The sequence below is a fragment of the Natrix helvetica genome, assembly GCF_964273705.1.
Source record: "Natrix helvetica genome assembly, chromosome: 1".
Taxonomy (NCBI): domain Eukaryota; kingdom Metazoa; phylum Chordata; class Lepidosauria; order Squamata; family Natricidae; genus Natrix; species Natrix helvetica.
In genome coordinates, this window is record NC_138548.1 from 372,944,240 (window position 1) to 372,966,334 (window position 22,095).

The following is a 22,095-nucleotide window of genomic DNA, read 5'->3' on the forward strand; positions in this document are numbered from 1 at the left end:
CTACCATCTTGTTTTTTGCTTCTGCGCATAAGCATTTTTTTTACTGCTGTGCATGTGCAAGAAGCGTGTCCCTGAGCGAACCGGCAGTAACAAAAGATGAAACCCACCCCTGAGTGACATAATGATATGGATTTAGTTCGGTGTTTCAGAATCAGAATCGCAATAGATCTGGAGGACAGGTCTTCTAGTCTAACATCCTGCTCAAGCAGGAGACTCTCTCTTTGATTACCGTAGTTTCCATCCATTGTTTCTTGTCCTGACTTCTGGTGCTTTGGAAAATAAATTGACACCCTCTTCTTTATGGCAGCCCCTCAAATATTGGAATACTGCTATCATGTCACCCCTAGTCCTTCTTTTCCTTAGACTAGCCAAACCCAAATCTTGCAATCGTTCTCTATATGTTTAAGTGTCCAGGCCTTTAATAATCTTAGTTGCTCTTCTTTGACACATTTCCCAAAATCTCAACCTCTTTTTTGTAACATGGTGAACAAACCTGGCTGCAGTATTCCAGGGGTGGCCTTCCTAAGGTGTTATAAAGCGGTACTAATACTTCACGTGATTTTGATTCTATGCCTCTGTTTATACAACCAAGGATAGTATGAGCTTTTTTGGCTGCTGGAATACACTGCTGACTCATGTTTAAGTGACCGCACACTAGGACTCTGAGGTCCCTCTCGCAGTTACTGTTTTTGAGCCAGGTTTCACCTAATCTGTACTTGTACCTTTGATTTTTCCTGCCAAGGTGCTTTTCTCCATGTTACACTTCATGTTGTTGAATAAGGCCCACTGTTCAAGTCTTTCAAGATCTTTTTGGATCCTGAGCTTATTTTCTGAAGTGTTGGCTATTCCTACCACTATAGTGTACTCTATTCCTGCCAGCTTAGTGTTCTTTCCTCCAAATATGGGAATTAGTTTTATAAATGTATGCCTTGGTTATTTATTCTGAAAACAACAACAACCCTAATATTATCCCGAAATTCAAATCCAATCTAATTCCAAACAACCATATTTTTCTAGGTGACTTTGTTGATAAGTGTGAAACTAGCTGTGGATCCTATTCAGGGCCGGATTTAGATGAAAAGAGGCCCTAGGCTATTCCACTTATGGGGCCCTTTCACCTCCCATTTTTAAATTTGTAAATTACATGAGAGATAATAAAATACATCATTACTGTGATATATATCAATATATTAAATGAAACATGTTGTAATTGGTACTAACCTTTCTAAAAAATGTGGCACGGATAATAAATAAAAATAAAAGGCCCCTCTTGATCTTGAGGCCCTAGGCTGAAGCCTAGTTAGCCTATAGGAAAATCCAGCCCTGATCCTATTTAAAGGTAAAGGTTCCCCTCACACATATATGCTAGTCATTCCCAACTCTAGGGGGCAGTGCACATCTCTGTTTCAAAGCTGAAGAGCCAGCGCCGTCCAAAGGTGTCTCCATGATCATGTGGCCGGCATGACTAAATGCCAAAAGTGCACGCTATTTACCTTCCCACCAAAAATGGTCCCTATTTTTCTACTTGCATTTTCAAACTGCTAGGTTGGCAGAAGCTGGGACAAGAACGGGAGCTCACTCTGTTACGTAGTGCTAGGGATTCGAACCGCCAAACTGGCGACCTTTCTGATTGAGAAGCTCAGTGTCTTAGCTACTGGGCTACCACGTCCCTATTTAGTGATGGGCAATTAGCCCCTTTTTAGAGACAGGGAAATTTGGGGATTAGCAAAATAATTTCCTGCTGATCATATTAATCTTCTCTTCTGCTTCCTGTAGAGTCCAGCAAAATCCTGAGAAGGAGGCATTTTGTTTTGTATGAGCTACATCAGGTTCTGCAAATATGATTCAGGTGTTGGTCTTTGCTTTGCTTGTTAAACTGAACCGCAGTGTCATTTCTGTATTTCTATATACAACATTTATGGGATGCGGTGGCTCAGTGGCTAAGATACTGAATTTGTCGATCAGAAAGGTCAGCAGTTCGGCAGTTTGAATCCCTAGTGCCGTGTAACAGAGTGAGCTCCTGTTACTTGTCCCAGCTTCTGCCAATCTAGCAGCTCAAAAGAATGTAAAAATGCAGATATAAAAATAGGGACCACCCTTGGTGGGAAGGTAACAGCATTCCATGTACCTTGGGTGTTTAGTCATGCCAGCCACATGACCACGGAGACGTCTTTGGACAGTGCTGACTCTTTGGCTTTGAAATGGAGATGAGCACCCCTTCCTAGAGTCAGAAACAACTAGCACGTATGTGCGAGGGGAACCTTTACCTTTTATAGACTATGCAAAACAGCCAACCAGCCCAAAAGACTGGTGACACGTCTCCACTAGTAATCAGCACTCAGGTCAGCATAGATTAGCTCCAAGGTTAACTTCAGACCAACAATCAAGGAGACAATACCCCAATCAAGAAACTGCCAAAGAGGCATCTGTAAACAGCCTGACCAAAGAATCTCTAAGTCCACCCATACAGACAGGCAAGACACCAGAATATAAACTGACAGCAAACTACACCCCTTTCTAGCACTGATGAGTCGAGAACGACTAGCACATATGTGCGAGGGGAACCTTTACCTTACCTATATACAACATTTATCCACAGGTTATGTGTCTCCTGTTAGAAGGTACCCTAAGGTAAGATGGGTGGCCAATAAATTTTATAAATAAAAATAATAAAATCTTAAAAATCCTTAACATAATCATTGAAAATTCAGGGTCCTTGTAGACATTCAGGAATGTATTTTACATGGAACCACAAATGGTTGCTGAGGAAGAAAGGGAGTTGGTGCTTTTTAAAATACTTTATTGATTTATTAATCAAATTTATATACCATCCATGTCTCTGCCTAAGTGACTCTGAGCAGTTCACAGTTAAAACCCACAAGATCCATACAAAACGTGACACAATTTAAACAACAAAATTACGACATTAAAGAGACAGAAAAAACTGACCATCTTGAGGAGTTGGTATAAGTCCTCAACGTATGACCACAACTGAACCCAAATATTTTGCTGCTAAATGAGACAGTTGTTAAGTGAATTTTGCCTCACTTTATGACCTTTCTTTCCAAAGCAGTTATGTGAATCAGTGAAGATGATAAATTAGTAACATGGATGTCTCACAGGTGCTTTTTCAAGAGACAACTGGACTTTCTTATTTTTCTTTGAAGATGCTTTGCATCTCATCCAGGACGCTTCTTCAATTCTAAGAGCTGAAGAAGCTTCTTGGTTGAAAAGGGAAACATCTTCAAAGAAAGTCCAGTTGTCTCTTGAAAAAGCACCTTGCAGGACAACCATGACCTGGATGATTGAGAATCTCCAGAGACATCTAATAACATGGTTCTTAAGTGAATCTCTCCTTCCTGCTGAATTTACTTGTCAGAAGGTTGTAAAAGTTGATCACATGACCATGGGACTCTACAACCATCATAAATATGAACCCGTTTCCAAGCATTTGACGTTTGATCACAGGACCATGAAGATCAGAGGTGGTAGTCAGCCGGTTGCGACAGGTTCAGGCGAACCGGTCGCTTTGATGATCAGCTGGCCCCACCAACCCGCCCCTGCCCTATCCTGTCTTTTACTTCCTGCTTTCTTGCTCATCTCAATCATGCAGCACAGCTGATTCCCCCCCCTCGCTGTTCTACTTACCGTTGCTGACTTGGAAGGTAAGAGTTGAGCTTCTAAATGCTCCACTTTCAGTGCTGTGCTCAAGAGCTTTAAAGTGCATGCACACGCTCACCAAACCGGTTGTTAAACCAGCAGCATCCCACCACTGACAAGGATGCTTCAAAGGCTGCCACTGTGAAAAATGGTCATGTCACTTTCTTCAGCATTGTTGTAAGCGATAAAATTGTAAGTTCAAATGATCACTACATGAACTCTTGTAAGTTGGACTACCTGTACCGCTCTAGCTGTCAGGCCTGCAGCCGGTTCCTTTTGGGATCTTTGGCCTGCCACACTCATATTCTATTCTACTATGCTGTTTCATTAGTGGAGAATTGGGAGGGGGAATAGTAAGGAGTAGAATGTGATGTTGCCAAAATAAAATTCCTTTCTAGAAAGCCAAGGTCATCCTTTGTCTCTACGTCTCTGCACCTGACTGGAACTGGATGGGTGGGACTGCCAGCATGGCAGTGGAAGATTGGACCATGTGATGGACTTGTGGGTGTGGGGCCAAGATCTTGAACTTTCAACTGGGTGGGGAAAACCATTAGCTAAATCAAATTAGATGGTAGAGGCTCTTGGAAAAAGGTGGTCCATTAAGTAACCTGTTCCCAAGCCACAGAGGCCTTTAAAGAGATGACACCCAGCATTTTGAATTACACCTGGAAACATACCAATAATCTATGCAGCTCATATAAGTAGTGTTGTTACTTGGGCCATATATTTGACACCATTAACTATCTGTGGAACCGAGCGGTGAGGTGGCCTAGCAGTGAAGCTAATTGCCTCCTGTTCAGAAGGTTGAGAGTTCAATCCTAGGTAGCGGCAGATATTTTTCCCTGGGTGCAAAGAAAAAAGATATCTGTTGAGAACTCCACATGGTGTCAGGAAGAGTATCTGGTAAATGCTCAGCTCCATCCAGTCTCCCTGAATTACTTAAGGGATGAGCATTATGATAAGGGAGTAACTATCTGCGCAACCACATCCTGCAAGCACTTGAAGTTTCCTAATGCATTTCAGGGGCAGCCCCATGGAGAATGCGTTCCCAGGAATCTAAATGATAGGTTACAAGGGAATGGGTAAGGGTGAGCAGAGCCTTCCAGTCCAGGAACGGGTGCAACCAATGTACAATATGAACATGTCAGTGAAGTGCAGTCAGGTGAGGCAAAGGAGGCACAGCCTCACTGCTCTCATCATGAAAAGAAAAAAAATGTAAAAGGAAAAAGCTGAGCTAGTTGCTGCCTGACCGTGGATGCCTCTGCTTAGCTATTAAAAAAAAGCCTCTTAAAAAGCGCCCTCTACTATGAGGCAGGAGAATTGCATGTCTCATCTAGTCTGACTTTAGGCATTTTATGATCATTCGAGCAGAGTTAAGCAAGGGTTAAAAGCCTAAAAATTCCTGCCGTAGGCGAGGCACGCAGTTCTCCTGCCTCATAGTAGAGGGTGCTTTTTTAGAGGCTTTTTTAAACAGTTAAGCAGAGTCATCCACGGAAGCCAGGCAAAGAGCCATGCTGTAACACACACACTTTCCCCCAGCCTCTTTCTTTAGGAAGGCTCGGATCGGCTCCCCTCCAGCTTCTCTGCCTCTCCTCTCATCTCAGCCTGCCAGCAGGAGGTGAGTGGGTGGGCTTTGTTGCATTCCAGGCATTTCCTATCCAGACAGCAGGCTGCATTTGCAATTTGGGGAAGGCAGCAGGGGAACGGGGTGGTGGTGGTGGCAGAGGAGCTGCTTTCAAGCCACTGGAAAAGATATCCAATCCAACTTTTCTGTGTATGTGTGTTTGTTTGAGAGTGAGTGAGAGAGGAAAGGGGGTAGGAGAGATAGTCCAATCCAACTTCTCTCTGTGTGTGTGTGTGTGTATGTGTTTGAGAGAGGGGGAGGAAGGGAGAGATGGAGGAAGGAGGGGAAGGGAAAAGAAAAAGAAAATGAAAAAATGAAACTTATTTCACAAAGGAGAAAAACAAATGCTGCCGTTTTAAATTGGAACTGAGCATGCCTGCCTGTGGAATTCTGGGAGTTGAAATCCACAAGTCTAAAAATATTTGAAACCCACCACTGTATCAGTGCCTCACCAGCCATAAACCTCACCGCACGTCACTGGAACATGTGCAATGGCTCTCATAGATACAGTTATCACCTGTTCTTTGAGCAGGAACTAGGAGTCTAGGAGGACCTCCAGATTCGTCACCAAGTCTATCTGCGATAGAGCAATTACATCCAGAACTGAAGATGGAAGAACCTTGTCTCTGGAGGGTGCAAATACACATAGCAACCTAGTCTTGCAAGGGTTCAGTACAGTGGTGGGATTGTTATTTTTTTACTACAGGTTCTGTGGGCATGGCTTGGTGGGCTTGGCTTGGTGGGTGTGGCAAGGGAAGGTTACTGCAAAATCCTCATTTCCTCCCGATCAGCTGGGACTCAGGAGGCAGAGAATAGATGGGGGTGGTATTTACTGGTTCTCTGAACCAGTCAGAAGTGGTATTTACTGTTTCTCTGAACTACTCAATATTTCCACTATCAGTTCTCCAGAACTGGTCAGAATGCTGAATACTATCTCTGGCTCAGTAGGAGTCCTTTTCACCCCATCCAGTCCCAGCAGCTTCCAGACACAGGGATAAGATGTCCATGACATCATTCAAGGGGTCTGGGATAGAGATATAAGGCCACATGACATCTGCATATTGATGATATCTCCCCTCAAACTGATGGATCACTTCACCCAGCGGTCTCATGTAAATGTTAAATAGAAAAGGAGAGTTCACCAAACTCTGAAGCATTACACAAATTAGGGGATGCTGGGTGGATCTCTCTCATACTATCAGTGGCAAATGGAACTGATTCTGAAGAAAGGAAGAGAACAATTGAAGCCAAAACCTTTTCTTTTAGAATCGAGGAAGAAACAGTTAGGAAAAAAAAACCCATGGAAGATTATTTCATTCTATGATTATCTTGGCAAGGTCACTCTATGTGCAAAGATGGAAAGATTGGGCAGCACCTACCATAGAAGAATGGCTGGTGAAATTGACAAAAGCAATAGCGCTTAAACTTGTACACTGCTGTACAATGCTTTATAGCCCTCTCAAAGTGGTTTACAGACTCAACATATTGACCCCCATCAATCTGGGTCCTCATTTTATTGACCTTGGAAGCAATAGCAATGTCATGGTTCCAAATAGCATCCAAAATTAAATCAGAGTCCAAGGCAAAGTATTGCTCAAAGTTCCAATTTATTAAGAGAGCCATGTTGGCACATCTGAGAAACCCCAAATCTGAAGGCTTCCCGGTTTTCCCCACCCAGTTGAAAGTTCAATATCTTGCACCCTCACCCACAAGCCCATCACATGATCCAATTTTCCACTGCCATGCTGGCAGTCCCACTCATCCAGTTCCAGTCAGGTGCAGAGGTGTAGAGACAAAGAATGACCTTGACATTCTACAAAGGAATTTTATTTTGGCTACATAGCATTCAACTCCATACCATTCCCCCTCCCATTTCGCCACAATAGAAACAGCATAGTAGAATAATAGAAAGTGTGGCAGGCCAAAGATCCAAAAGGAATATGGCTGCAGGCCTTATATACTTATATACTTATGATTCTGCTTCACCGGGCTTTATAACTCTCTCTAAATGGTTTACAGAGTCATCCTATTGCCCCCATCAATCTGGGTCCTCATTTTACTGACCTTGGAAGGCTGGAAGGCTGAGTCAACCTTGAGGCTATCAGGATCGAACTCCCGACAGTGGGCAGAGTCAGCTCCTATTGTACTTCAGAATTGCTAAATGCTATTCTGTAAAAAACAGATATCTAAAATTCATTTTATATTTCATTTCAACATCACATGTTCTTTTGTATTTAGATCTGGTCTGAGAATAATGATATAGCACTTGGGGATGAAGATGCAGGCCAACAGGCCAGCACTGGAAGCCAAGATGGAGAAGACCTGCACAGCCACCATATACTTCCCCTTGGTGCTCAGGTAGGCGGGCACGAAGGACACCCAAACACTACAAAAAACCAGCATGCTGAAGGTGATCAGCTTGGCTTCATTGAAAGCCCCAGGTAGATTCCTGGCCAGGAAAGCTACTGTGAAGCAGACAATGGCCAGAAAGCCCATGTAGCCAAGGGCAGAGTAGAACATGGTGACACTGCCTTCATTGCACTGCATGATGATCTCTCTAGGTTGGGAGTGCATGTCAGTGTCAGGAAAAGGAGGAAAGATGCTCAACCAGATGGTGCAGATGACAACTTGGACCGCAGAGCAAAAAAGGATGATAGAGTTGGCAAAGCGCTTCCCCAGCCATCTCTGCATCTTATTCCCTGGTTTTGTAGCTAAGAAAGCAAAAACCACTGTGATTGTTTTGGCCAAGATCGAAGAAATGGCTATTGAGAAAATGATACTGAAGGCTGTTTGTCGGAGAAGGCAGGTCACTCTCCTTGGCTGGCCAATGAAGAGGAATGTGGTCAAGATAGAAAGCAAGAGGGAAACCAAGAGGATGTAGGAGAGGTCCCGGTTGTTGGCTTTGACAATTGGTGTTTCCAGGAATTTAATGAAGATCCACAAGACAAAGCTTGTAGTTAAAGAAAGGAACAAGGCAATGGAAGTCAGGGTGATCCCCACATTTCCTTTATAAGATAGGTAGTTTATAACCTTGGGAATACAGTGATCCCGATTGCTGTTTGGATGTTGATCTTCTGGACATTTGGTACATTTTTCTGTATCTGAAAAAGAGGAAGAGTAGAATCTACCATATAGCTTGTCTTTGATCAAATGCATTGCATGGGTGAAATTATTGTTGTTGAGGATGATTATATATGAATGACACCAGTGTGTTTCTTCATTTTTCTACAGCTAACAGTTCTTAATATTGCTTTTTTTTTAATATTACATTTTCAGTGAACCTGTTGAGTGTGTGGGAGGGAGGGAGGGAGGAAGAACCCAAGGAAGATGGAAGGGCCACAACTTTAGTTTTACACTGCTGAGTCTGTTGAAACTTGAAGTCAATCCGTTGTCAGTGCTTCATAGATAGAAAGAAAACCTTTCCTTCAGTGGAGTAAAATAATTCTGACAGCAGATGTGTAAAAATGCTACCTTTCCCCAGAAGCAAGAAATATTAGATGGAGGAGCCCTTTAGGAAGAATTGGCTAGGGAGTGAGGACATAAAATGCATTTCTCTATTTTGTATAAACCAGGTGATGGCAACCTGCAGCCCTAGAACTGCATGTGGCTCTTTGACCCCTCTTCTGTGGCTCCCTGATGACCTGGTCACAGGACCTGCTCTCCATCCTGAGAAGGTGTGAGCATCTCTGCAGAGCCACGTGGCCGAAGCGCCCCAAGCATTTTCTCTGCACTGCCCGTGACTGGCTGCCTTTTGCAATTCAGTGTCATTCGTGAGCAGCTCAGCACCAGCCACAGTTCATTTCGTGTCAGCTCAGAAAGGAGAGAAATGGGGAGGAGCACAGCTGCCATTGCCAAATGGAGGGAAGGAAGAGCTCTGGCTCTCCTGCGCAGTGGTGGCAGCGGGAGGAGGAGTCGCTGCCCCCCACCGCCATGATCCCGGCCCAGGAGGGTATCCTGCTTCTGCGCGAATGCGTGCATGCGAGATAGAGTTGTGTGTGTGTGTGTGTGTGTGTGTGTGTGTGAGTAAGAGAGAGAGAGAGAGAGAGAGAGAGAGAGAGAGAGAGAGAGAGAGAAAGAGAAAGATAAAGATGGGAAAAATGGAGGGAGAGAATGAGAGAGAGGAAAAAATCTAAGTGATGATTCTCCTCTCCTCTCCTCATACTGTATATTTAACTTAAAGTGTTTACTTTACTGGTTTGAAGTGTTGATCACTTTCACATATGCATAAAACACAATGGGATATTGCAAAACAAGCAGTAACATCCATAAATTAGACTTGTGTCCCCCTCCTTCCTCTTGTGCTTTGCAGATGTGGAAAAGTGTCACCTTTCAGCTGACAAGCTCACTGTCTTTAATCACTGTGCCATTGAGTCCCATTTACCTTTTAACATTCCATATGATTTGCTGTTAAGTAAATGTATAATTTACTGGGTTGCAGTGGCTCAGTGGCTAAGATGCTGAGCTTATTGATCAGAAAGGTCGGCAGTTCGGTGGTTTGAATCCCTAGCACCGCATAATGGAGTGAGCTCCCGTTACTTGTCCCAGCTTCTGCCAACCTAGCAGTTCAAAAGCACATAAAAATGCAAATAGAAAAATAGGAACCACCTTTGATGGGAAGGTAACAGTGTTCCGTGTGCCTTCGGCATTTAATCATGCCGGCCACATGACCATGGAGACGTCTTCGGACAGCGCTGGCTCTTCAGCTTTGAAATGGAGATGAGCACCATCCCCTAGAATCGGGAATGACTAGCACATATGTGCGAGGGGAACTTTACCTTTAAATGTATAATTTATAAAGGTATTTTATGTAAAGAAAGCCCACATTTCAAAATATACTTTCATGGAAAACATCAGAATACATGGTTCTCCCAAGCATTTGCTCCTTTCTTCTGCAGTCACCCACCTTCCGTAGTGGAGATGGTTCCTGCTGCACAAGGATGACAATTGTAGCAGCAGATGGGCTCCCCTTCCTGAGCCACCTTCATGAATCCTGGTTGACAACTCTCCACACATCTGGAGCGAGGCAGAGGCTGTGCAGAGAGGGGGAGATTAATGGCATTCAGAAAATGAGGTACTGTATTTCCAAAATGAGGCAAAAGATGAAATGTTTGGGGATCTTTGCTAAATTGGAAGCCTAAAAAGCCTGGCACTTTCTTAGTTTTACCTCCCAGGGATTTATTTTATTTTAGGGTTTGGGGTTTTAATTGTGATGTTTTTAGGTATTTATTTCTTAGTACAGCCTATCTCCCCCTCCAAATGTATTTTAAATGTAGCTTAAATGTATTTAATTATTATGACTGGTTTTATTGTATTGACTGTACACCGCCCCGAGTCCCTTTTTGGGAGAGGGGCGGTCTAAAAATCTAAGAAATAAATAAATAAAATAAATAAAAATAAAAAGAAAAATCTATGGAACTCATCAAACTGATCCAGCTGCTTGTTATTTCCCTGTTTATTTTCTTTTCTAATTTTTTCCCATTCTCCATGAATTCTCCATGCACATTCTCAAGGACAGTTGAATTGATGCTTTGTTTTGGCAAAATAATCAATCATATTGTCTGATTATTTAATTCTAACTCACTTGCAAGACTGATAAACAGTTAACTGGAACCTTTAGTGATATACTGTATTTCTCATAGACAAGTCAACATTTAACCAAACAAGATACTACCTCTCTTGGAGAATGGAGATCACATCCCAACCCCCCCCCCCAGAGCCAGCATAACAATTCTTTTCATAAGAAGAGCAGCATAAAATCTGTCTTCCCACCTTGTTGTGCACTTCCATCATTGCAATAGATTCCTGTCGGATCATTAACTTCATATCCAAAGACCTTGGTCTTTGTAGACTCCCACATGGCAGTTTGAAAATTGTCATATTGGTGAAAATCACCCAGTTCATAATGGCCAGATCTGCTACCAGTTCTCCATTCTCATTCAAATAGACACCATCAATGCAATTATTATAGAACTGAGAGTTTTGAAGAAAGGAATGTAACTGGAATGTAAGAGAAAACGAGAAGTGTTACATAGGACATCCAAAGATTTAGGGAAAACGCATCTGTTTGAGCTGGAATGAAGGAACTGTACTAAGATACATAGAATAAAAATCTTTGAAGGACCAAGAATGACTTCTCCCAACAAAGTTGGTGAACAGATTTACATAAATAACAATTGCTGTATAGGCCAATGGGCTGATCGCTAAGAGAAAAGTCTTGAAGATTACTGTGGGGAAAGGTAAAGGTTCCTCTTGCACATATGTGCTAGTTGTTTCTGACTCTGGGGTGGTGGTGCTCATCTCCGTTTCAAAGATGAAGAGCCAGCAGGGTCCGAAGACATCTCTGTGGTCATGTGGCCGGCATGACTAAACACCGAAGGCACACAGAATGCTGCTACCTTCCCACCAAAGGGGGTTCCTATTTTTCTACTTGCAGTTTACGTGCTTTTGAACTTTTAGGTTGGCAGATGCTGGGACAAGTAATGGGAGCTCGCTCCGTTAGGTGGTGCTAGGGATTCAAACCGCTGAACTTCTGACCTTTCTGATTGACAAGCTCAGCAACTTAGCCACCGAGCCACCAGGTCCCTTTTACTGTGGGTACCTTTGCTCTATTTTCGAGCAAAGGTGGGTTCCTACCAGTTTGGAGTGGTTTGGCCAAACCAGTAACGGTTTGCCAGCCTGAGTCTCCAGAACCGGCAGTGACTCAGGCCTGCCACGCCTCTGAACCGGTTCCCTGGTCAGTGCGGCATGTTTATTTTCATTTCTAAATGTTCTGAGCATGTGTAGACCTATTTATGGGCAACTGTGCATGTGCACGGAGCACCGAACCAGCAGTAATGCTGGCAGGAACCCACCCCTGTTTTACAGGCCATGCTGAAGAAACTTTGCATTGAGGAGATAGGTGGATCACAGCACATTGTCTACGTTTATATCAATCCTTATACCAAATCTTATGAAAGATGATCTCTTACCAGTTAATATCTCCTTGCAATTTTATGTAATGTCTATAGAATATTTTATGGGGCATTCTCCATTCTTGCTTCAGCCCTTGAACTTCTGACCTGATTTCAAGGGCCTTGGTTTCTCAGCCCAAAGTCATTGGTCCAGAAGCTGCTGCTTCCTGGGTTCCATTGATATCTACGGCCCCACTGAAATGTTACGGAAGAGAATCAAAGGGATTCTCGGGCAAGGAAGGAACCTCACTCTGGGCAAAGGCTGTCCTTGAGTAGAGGGAGGGAGGAGGTCAGAGGTGTCAGACTACCTAGGTTTCTTTTTCCTTTTAAAGATCCTGTAATGCCTTGCATCAGGGTGGAGTCAGATCAACTGAATGGAGTTCAAGTGTTTACTGGCCAGATGCTCTTTCTGACACCTATGTGGAGTTCATAGCAGACAATAACTAATTGTGTTCAAAGAGAGAAATGTCTGCCATTACCTAGGATCAAACTCCTAGCCCCCTGATTGTGAGGCAAGAGCTCTACCTCTAGGCCACCACACCACTGTTAGACTACCTAATATGCACAGCAAATTTTCTTAGACATTGTAGTGCTCCTGCTGGTAGAGAACAGAGCCAAACAATAACAAGTTAGGGGTGAAACAATATATTTACCAAGAAGCTGTTTAGAAAAGAATATATTGTCAAAGTTCCAACTGACGAACCCAACCAAGCAAGCAATGTTGAGATGATCTGATCCCTTAATGAAGAACTTTATTGAGTACATGATTTAGGCACAGAATGAAAGCAAAACCAGCTCTGGCTAATTCCCTGCCAATTCAATATAATTAAAGTATAGAATCCTTCCTCTCTCCTATTAGTGCGGGTCATATTGTCCAATTCAGTGTCACAATATTGTTATGCTAAGATGTCTTGAACGTCTGGCAAACACCTGCTCATGTGATGTGACTGCTTCAGAGGTGGGTTGCTGCCAGTTCGGCCCGGTTCGGAGCAGCTGAGAGCAAACTGGTACAGTGGCTTTTTTGGCCCACCCTGCGCTCCATACCTGTTTTTATGACAAAAGGCACCACTGGACTGCTTGGTATTTACAATCCACATTGCAACTCCCTCTCCCCTTCCCCCATAGTTCGTTGGCAAGCTGAGAAGCAGTAAAAGTGAAAGCAGCCTGAATACACTTCAAAGCTTGACATATATTGTAAAAGAAATGAGCAGGGTGAAAGGAATACAAAAGGTAGATATCAGGCCTGGAAGCCATCTTTTGCCTTCAGGCCTGCCCCATTTAATGCTGTAGGAAAATGGGAGGGGGAAGTATGTGGAGTATGGGAGATATATAATCTAAATAACATTCCTTTCTCAGAGAGTCAAGGACAACTTGCCCTGCACCTGGAGTGGTGTGACTGGGAGGCATCTCCAGTTGGGACGGGGCCTGATTGGACCATGTGATGGACATGTGGGTTCTAGGCAGGGTCTTGAACTTTCAATTGGGTGGGGAAAACCTGGAAGCTTTCAGATTTGGGTTTTCTCAGATGTGCCATTATGATATCTGTAATAAAATGGAACTTTGAAGAAACTCAAGCCTCGGAGTCTTCTTTCGTTAGGGGTGTGTTACTTGGAACCCTGACAGTAGAACAATGGAAAATTTGAATTCATTTTAATTTTTGTACCCAGAATAAACGATTACTATTGTCAGAATAGTTGCACAGATGTTACAGTTGTAAAATTGATTGTCCACTGCAATAAGAGATGCTGCATGTTACAACTGTTTTTTGGAGCAAAATTGGAAAAACAGTGATATCCCCACTGAAGAAGAATTAATAAAGAAAATGTTGGCCTGTGCAGAAATGGACAGGCTGACACTAGAACTTAAAAATAAGGGTGAGTCAGAATATTACGAAAGTTAGAACAAAATGTACCAATGGTTGGAAATGAGGAAAAGGAGTCGAAACAGAAAATAATGAAGATTAGTAGAACTGAAATCAGACTATATTTAGACAAATGAGGACAAGGGATATGTTTGCAAGATCAAAGTAGCAGTGTATGAAAAGAATGAATTGTATTTGTGGTTATGTCAAAATATGCATAGAAATGACAAAGCCAGGAAGAGCGCTCTATGTCCGATGTTTTTAATGTGTATTTAATAAAAACTTATTTAAAATAAAAAAAGATATGTGCAATACAAAGAAATACCTGCCATGCCTTCAGCGTTGGAGTTTTCATTTTTTTATCACCTTTGACCGCCGTCCTTCTGGATCTGGATAAATAAGCTGAGTTTAAGCTCCTTGCCGCAGCCCAGATTGTGTTGTAAATGAAATAGCTGTCCAAAGCCAGAATCTGAATCACCTCCTCTTCACTCGGGGTGTCCGGTTCTGATCTCTCCTTGCACCGTCTCCAGATTTTCACTGAAAAGCCATCCTTGGGGTTGTAACACAGGAAGGAGTTCCACATGAAGTGTCTCATGAAAGCATAAATGTCCTCCCAACCTTTCACATTATATTTTATAGTTTTATTTCCCTCCATAAGAAAGGAAAAAATGCTGTGGATGTGTTGTTGGAAAAATGTATTGTCTGACAAAGTAGTAATGAAATCCCAGCACATTGTTGTGATCAGAACTTTTCCTCTAAGAGGCTGAGAATGATATTTAAATACATAATTCAGCAAACCAATCCCTCTATTGAATGTATTGGCATCTACACCATAAATAAACACATTCGCTTTTCTCCATTTCAGATGTAGATCCAAGTCTATGAGGATTTTCCGATTAATTACGGAAAATGTATCTGATAAAACTGGACAAATGCCATTCCTTATCAGCATGGGAGTCAATGTTCTTATGAACCTTTGTCCATACTCAATGTCTGGAGCGAGGAGACCAACCAAGGTCCACCTAAAATGGAGGAGAAGCTGGACCATTCCTGGGTAATGGGCTTCTTCAGCAGGGAGCAGCGCATAGTAGAAAGGAAATTGAGTTTTATCATTCAGAAACTGGGAATGAAAACTGTAACTGATCTGAAGAGAAAAAAAAGGTGATGCTTTAGTTCTAAGGCCCATAAAACCCAAAATTAAGCCCCAACGGTGGAATTATTACAATATCTGCAATACTGCTTGGATCTGCATGTATATTATGAAAATATGTTACGACGTCCTAGGCTCCTGGGTGGGGCCCGACTAGTAATCAATGCCAAATCTGGTGAGACAACTGGCCGCTGTGATACAATTGTATAATAATAATAATAATAATAATAATAATAATAATAATAATAATAATAATAATAATAACAACAACAACAACAACAACAACAACAACAACAATAATAATAATAATAATAATAATAATAAAGTCAAGGAATTAACCTCAGCCATCAGGTTGAGAAGGTTTTAGAGAATGAGAAAGTCAAGATCTTGTGGGACTTCAGTATCCAGACTGACAGGCACTTGGCCTACAACGCACCTGACATAACAATAATTGAGCAGAAAAAAGTGTCGTTCATTGACATTGCAATACCTGGTGATGCACGAATTGAAGATAAACAGCAATAAAAAATCACAAAATACCGGGACTTGCAAATTGAAGTCGAGAGACTGTGGAAAAAGAAATCATGTGTTGTCCCAATTGTAATTGCCTAAAGGGCTACCCCACTATTTGAAAATTCTAAATTTACCTGACTTGAACATTCTGACTCTACAAAAAACCACCCTACTTGGAACAACTTATATCCTCCAACGTTACCTTAACAGTTCCTAGGTCCTTGGTTAGGACTCGAGCTGTTGAGCTACCAACCAGCCCCAAAGGCTGTGAATCTCACCAAAGATGAACAAAATAATAATAATAATAATAATAATAATAATAATAATAATAATAATAATAATAATAATAATAATAATAATAATAATAATAATAACAATAACAATAACAGTAATTATAGCAATATTAATAGTTATATTAGCTTATTTCTGATCATGTTCATTATACTAGCATACTTATAGCCATAGACAATATTTATCTTTTATGTGCACATAACAATAATCTTTCTTCATCTAACCTCTACCTCTTATATCTAATCATTGATAAAACCTATCCCATGTTGAGTAGAACTCTGTATCTCCTTTATCTTTTATTTTCAATGTCGATCTATCCATCTTTGCACAATCCAACATTTTCCGAATTATGCTTTCAGCTGAAAAGGGTGAAATACTTAGAGGTTATGTTGACAAATACAAACATAAAAAATGTTTCAAAATAACTATGTCCCTCTTTGGAGAGATATTAAAGAGTATTTACAAAGATTGTCAGCCTTGGGAGTCATTTTTTTCTTTGGCGCTTTGGAGCTGCCACATTTGGTGCCTGGGAAAATGGGAGGGTGGATTGCACGGAGCGTTGGAAGCTTAGGCAGAACAACATTCCTTTCTCTGGGAGTCAAGGACAATTGCCCTGCACCTGGATTGGAGTGACTGGAGGTTGTCTCCAGTTGAAGGCATGTTTGGGTTAGAGAATAGAATAGAACAATCTTGCTTTAACCCTTTGTTGTGGTCCAGTGGCGGCCTGCGGAGCTGGCAGCAGAGTCGGATAGTGAGAAGGTTGGGGAGGGACATGGGTCAGTCTTGGAGTCTGGGGAAGGCTCGGATGAGAGCTCTGCATCAAAGGCAGAGAGGGGGCCAGGCCATCTGGTAGTTACGTGCTCCCTCCGGAGCCTCCAGAGCCTCCGGAGTCTGACATCAGCGAAGCAGAAGAAGAGTGTGAGCCTGTTCCCAGTGTGCACATGTGCAGAGCTGCCAAAAGGCAAGAACAGTTAAGACAAAAAGGTGACTCAGGAGTAAGACTTGGAGATGATTGGCCTCTCCCATAAGACATAAAAGAGGAGCAAACGGACGTGAGCCTTTGCAGGAAGCAATTAGTTCATCTAGTGTGTTCAAGTTCTAAGAAGTCCTGTTTGACTCTGTGCTACGTTTGGCCTTGTAAAACTAGTGGGCAATTAGGTCTCTGGCAGTGTTTCAAGGGAGATGAAGGTGGGTGCTTATCAGCATTACCTTGAAAGACTTTGGCAACTTGAGCAGACATTTGTTGGACCACTTACAGACTGTTTGTGAAACATTATGGGCTGTATATGACCATAATTCACAGCCGTTTAACTAAAAGAGGGTTTGGGGGACTAAGATTGTGATTTATGCTTTCTCAGGAGCCCTAGATCAGAACACCCTTCAACCACCATCCCTGACTACTGATATGACAGCGAGATGATTTGTCAGCCCGGGAAGCCATCTTGTGAATGCTCCAACTGGAAGTTTTTAAGAAGATATTGGATAACCATTTGTCTGAGGTGGTGTAGGGTTTCCTGCCTAGGCAGGGGGTTGGACTAGAAGACCTCCAAGGTCTCTTCCAACTCTGTTATTCTATTTCTCACTTCTCTTCCCCCTTTCCCCTCCTCCCTCCCTCATTGCTCTTCTATTTACTTTTGTATTTTGTAATACTTCGTAACTCAATAAAAATGCTTACACAAAAACCCCCCAAAAAATATACCTGTGGGATTTTGTAGGTGCCCAATGTGGTTGACATCTGGATGGAGAGACCAGCCTCTGCCCTTTCAAGGACGGCTACTGTGTTTCTCTGCCTTCCACAGCTATAATTGGGAACGTTGCCCTCCCCTTCTGAAAGCAGGTCCAGCAAAGCCTCTGAAGTCATTCGTGGTTGGAAATAATTTTCATAGATATTGTAACCCAGGGTGATGTTTGCTAAGAGATCGGGTTGCCTATTGATCTCCTGGGTGGCTAAAAGAAAGGACAGCACTTTCCAGTATTGTGTCATTGTCATCCTAGAAATGTAAATGTATTAGACCATAATCAATGAAAACAACATTTTATTTAATCTATTTTTACAGAAATACTCTAATGTACCTATGCTCATGTCTTCCTCTGAATGGACTACTACATTCCTAAAAATATTAAATAACAACAAATGAGCAGAAACAATGAATTAGTTTAATAAATACTATTAGTTCAAGGTCAAAAGCACAATACCAGCTTCTGGCAGACTTTATGTTTTGCAATTATTAATAGTTAGAAGGATCTAACTAAGACTTCCAGTGTTGGGGCATTCACAACTTCTGGAGGCAAGCTGTTCCACTGATTAATTGTTCTAACTGTCAGGAAGTTTCTCCTCAGTTCTAAGTTGCTTCTCTCCTTGATTAGTTTCCACCCATTGCTTCTTGTTCTGCCCTCAGGTGCTCTGGAGAATAGTTTGACTCCCTCTTCTTTGTGGCAACCCCTGAGATATTGGAACACTGCTATCATGTCTCCCCTTGTCCTTCTTTTCATTAAACTAGACATACCCAGTTCTTGCAACCATTGTTCTACTCATGTTGACCCTTTTGTGTGGGAAGAGAGTGGTGGAAAAGAAGAATTGGGCGCTATCTAACAAAATGAAATTCAATGGTTAAAAAGAGTAAGGTTCTACATTTAGGCAAGAAAAACGGAATGCACAGGTACAGTATAGGTGGTACCTTGCTCAACAGTAGTAACTGTGAGAGGGATCTTGGAGTCTTAGTGGACAACCATTTAAATATGAGCCAGACGTGTGCAGCAGCTGCCAAAAAAGCCCACACAGTTCTAGGCTGCATCAACAGAGGGATAGAATCAAGATCACGTGAAGTGTTAATACCACTTTATAATGCCTTGGTAAGGCCACACTTGGAATACTGCAATCAGTTTTGATCGCCACATTGTAAAAAAGATGTGGAGACTCTAGAAAGAGTGCAGAGAAGAGCAACAAAGATGATTAGGGGACTGGAGGCTAAAACATATGAAGAACGATTGCAGGAACTGGGTATGTTTAGCTTAAGAGAAAGAAGGACTAGGGGAGACATGATAGCAGTGTCCCAATATCTCAGGGGTTGCCACAAAGAAGAGGGAGTCAAGTTATTCTCCAAGGCACCTGAGGGTAGGACAAGAAGCAATGGGTGGAAAGTAATGAAGGAGAGAAGCAACTTAGAACTGAGGAGAAATTTCCTGACAGTTAGAACAATTAATTAATCGAACCACTTGCCTCCAGAAATTGTGAATGCTCCAACACTTGATGTTTTTAAGAAGACATTGGATATCCATTTGTCTTTTCTCCATCCACTCACACATTCTTCTCAGAGGATTTCACAAAAAGTTGATGTTTTTTTTCTTTAAAAGTCAAGAATAATAAAAATCTGTACTGATGATTATATTTGAGAATTTCAAAAAAGGTGCAATGAGTGAAATGCTATAAATGGATCTCCAAGGATGAAATGAAGGGAAAAAAATCTATCTGATCAAGGGAATCATTTATTATAAGAAGGAAGGGTGGAACTTTAGAAACCAGAGCAAAATGAAATGGCTCTAAAGCATTGGAGGAAGCTGGACTTACTCTCTTAATTTCATTGAAGGTGATACCTTGAAGCTTATGGGTTGAAGCCTAACCTGCGTTGCAGATACTATGCCACCAACGAGAAAGTCTCCTGGCTTGTAGTGGTTCTGTGGGTCCACCTGGTTCCTCTTCAGAGTCAGGAGGCATTTGGCTTTGAGCATCTGAGAAGCTTCCCGAGGCCACAGAAACAGCACAAGTAGCAACGTAAGTAGCAACATAACGCAGATTCCTCATTGAGCCTCCTGTCCTGTGTCCAAGCAAAGCCCTCTGCCAAGAGAGAAGCTCTAGAGATTTCCTAATCCAAGCAAAATCCAGCTAAGGCTTCACATCTGAAGAAGGGAAGGCGATACAGCCATTGCTTGCCCTAAAAACCTTCCCAGCTTCTCTCTTTCTCCAAAGCTATTTATGTCCCTACAGTTTTCTAGTGCAAAGACATTGACCAGCAATTGATGTGACATCACATTGAAAGCAGATTATGGTTGTGTTTGTGAGAAATCTGAAAATTTTCCAAAACGCCTTTAGAGATTTAGCACCAAAGCAACAAATAAATCACTATGATTGGGGTAATGGCAACAAGGAGCCATCATGTCTCTGAACTCTGAGTGAGTCAACAGGCAGCGGCCCATTGGGAGGCGTCAGAGATGGGGTGGAAACTTTCACAACTTCTGGAGGCAAGTTATTCCACTGATTCCAACTGTCATGAAATTTCTTCTTAGTTCTAGGTTGCTTCTCTCCTTGTTTAGATATTGTCCATTTCTTCTAGTCCTGCCCTCAGGTCCTTTGGAGAATAGGTTGACTCCCTCTTTTCATTAAACTGGGTAAAGGTTTTCCTGCACATGGGTACTAGTCATTTCTGGCTCTAGGGGGCGGTGCTCATCTCTGTTTCAAAGCTGAAGAGCCAGCATTGTCCGAAGACATCTCTGTGGTCATGTGGCTGGCATGACTCAATGCCAAAGGCACACCAAACACTGTTACCTTCCCACCAAAGGTGGTCTCTATTCGTCTACTTTCATTTTTACATGCTTTCGAACTGCTAAGTTGGCAGAAGCTGGGACAAGTAACAGGAGCTCACTCTTTTACGCGGCGCTAGGGATTTGAACTGCTGAACTGCTGACCTTCTGATCGACAAGCTCTTAGCCACTGAGCCACCGTGTCCCTACTTCATTAAATTAGGCATACCCAATTCTAGCAGCTGTTCTTTATGTTTTAGCCTCCAGTCCCCTAATCATCTTTGATACTCTTCTCTGTACTCTTTTCTCTTTGAAGAAAAGTAAAGAACCGAGGAAGGAGAACTTCTAAATGTCTCTTCAAAATATGTATCTCTTGATACATTCCACCACCCAGAGAGATTTTTAGCATCTTTGTGCAATGTCAGGCTTCAGTCTAGGTATAATTGACCCTGATTTGTGGTGGAATTTGGCTGTATTTTTTAATTGATAAGTGGCTGCCCTTGTTCATCTGACCACTTCTTATTTCTTATAGCATACCCAACCAGAACAAAACGCCTGAAAATTATTATTATTTTATTATGTTCATCAAATGTTTGACTTCAGGATCAGAAAGGCTGTTTTTTTCTTTGTGAAGGTGGAACCTGTGGAATCAAACACAGGACCTCAAAAAACAATAATCAAGGCTCACTGCAGTATTTATTTACGTATCTATTTACAGGGAGTCCTTGATTTATGACGGCACTTGAGCCCAAATTTTCTGTTGCTTTGCAGACATTTAAGGGAGTTTTGCTCCATTTATGACCTTTCTTGTCACAGTTGTTCAGTGAATCACTGCAATTGTTAAATTAGTAACACAGTTGTTAAGTGACTATGACTTCTCCATTGACTTCATTTGTCAGAAGGTTACGACACTGAGAAAAGAGACTTTTGACTATTTTCCACATTTTGATCGTGACCATTTTTATGGTCATAAGATCAAAATTCAGACACTTGGGAACTGGTTCACATTTAGAATAGAATAGAATCGAATCGAATCGAATAGAATAGAATAGAATAGAATTTAATAGAATAGAATAGAACAGAACAGAACAGAACGGAACGGAACGGAACGGAACGGAATGGAATGGAAGTTGGAAGGGACTTTAAACATCTTCTAGTCCAATCTGTGCTTAGGCAGGAAGCCTTACACCACTTCAGACAAATCGTTGTCCAATCACTTCTTAAAAACTTCCAGTGTTGGAGCATTCACAACTTCTGGAGGCAAGATGTTCCACTGATTAATTGTTGTAACTGTCAGGAAATTTCTCCTTAGTTGTGGGTTGCTTCTCTCCTTGATTAGCAGAATTCAGTACATGGCAGACATTTTGCCTCTTCTCCTTATAATTACCCACTTTGCTTGTTTCCAAAAGTCAAGCTGCTTTCCCTTCCTTATCCTCAAGGATTGTAATTGAGGCCCATAAACATTAGGAAGCAACAGCCACAGAGATTAATTTGGATGAAGCTTGAAGATGTTGGTGCAAAGTTATTC

General features: G+C 42.0%; 1 protein-coding gene across 1 annotated transcript in view; it reads right to left on the bottom strand.

Annotated features, from left to right (window-relative positions):
• Positions 1 to 7,489: 7,489 nt before the first annotated feature.
• Positions 7,490 to 22,095, bottom strand: part of LOC309382739 (vomeronasal type-2 receptor 26-like) — a gene marked incomplete at both ends in the record, with an annotated part of 30,563 nt that continues 15,957 nt past the window's right edge. Inside the window, one exon of the mRNA XM_081934541.1 lies at positions 7,490 to 8,385. Coding sequence (XP_081790667.1) covers positions 7,490 to 8,385 — 896 coding nt within the window. The remainder of the gene's footprint in view (positions 8,386 to 22,095) is intronic.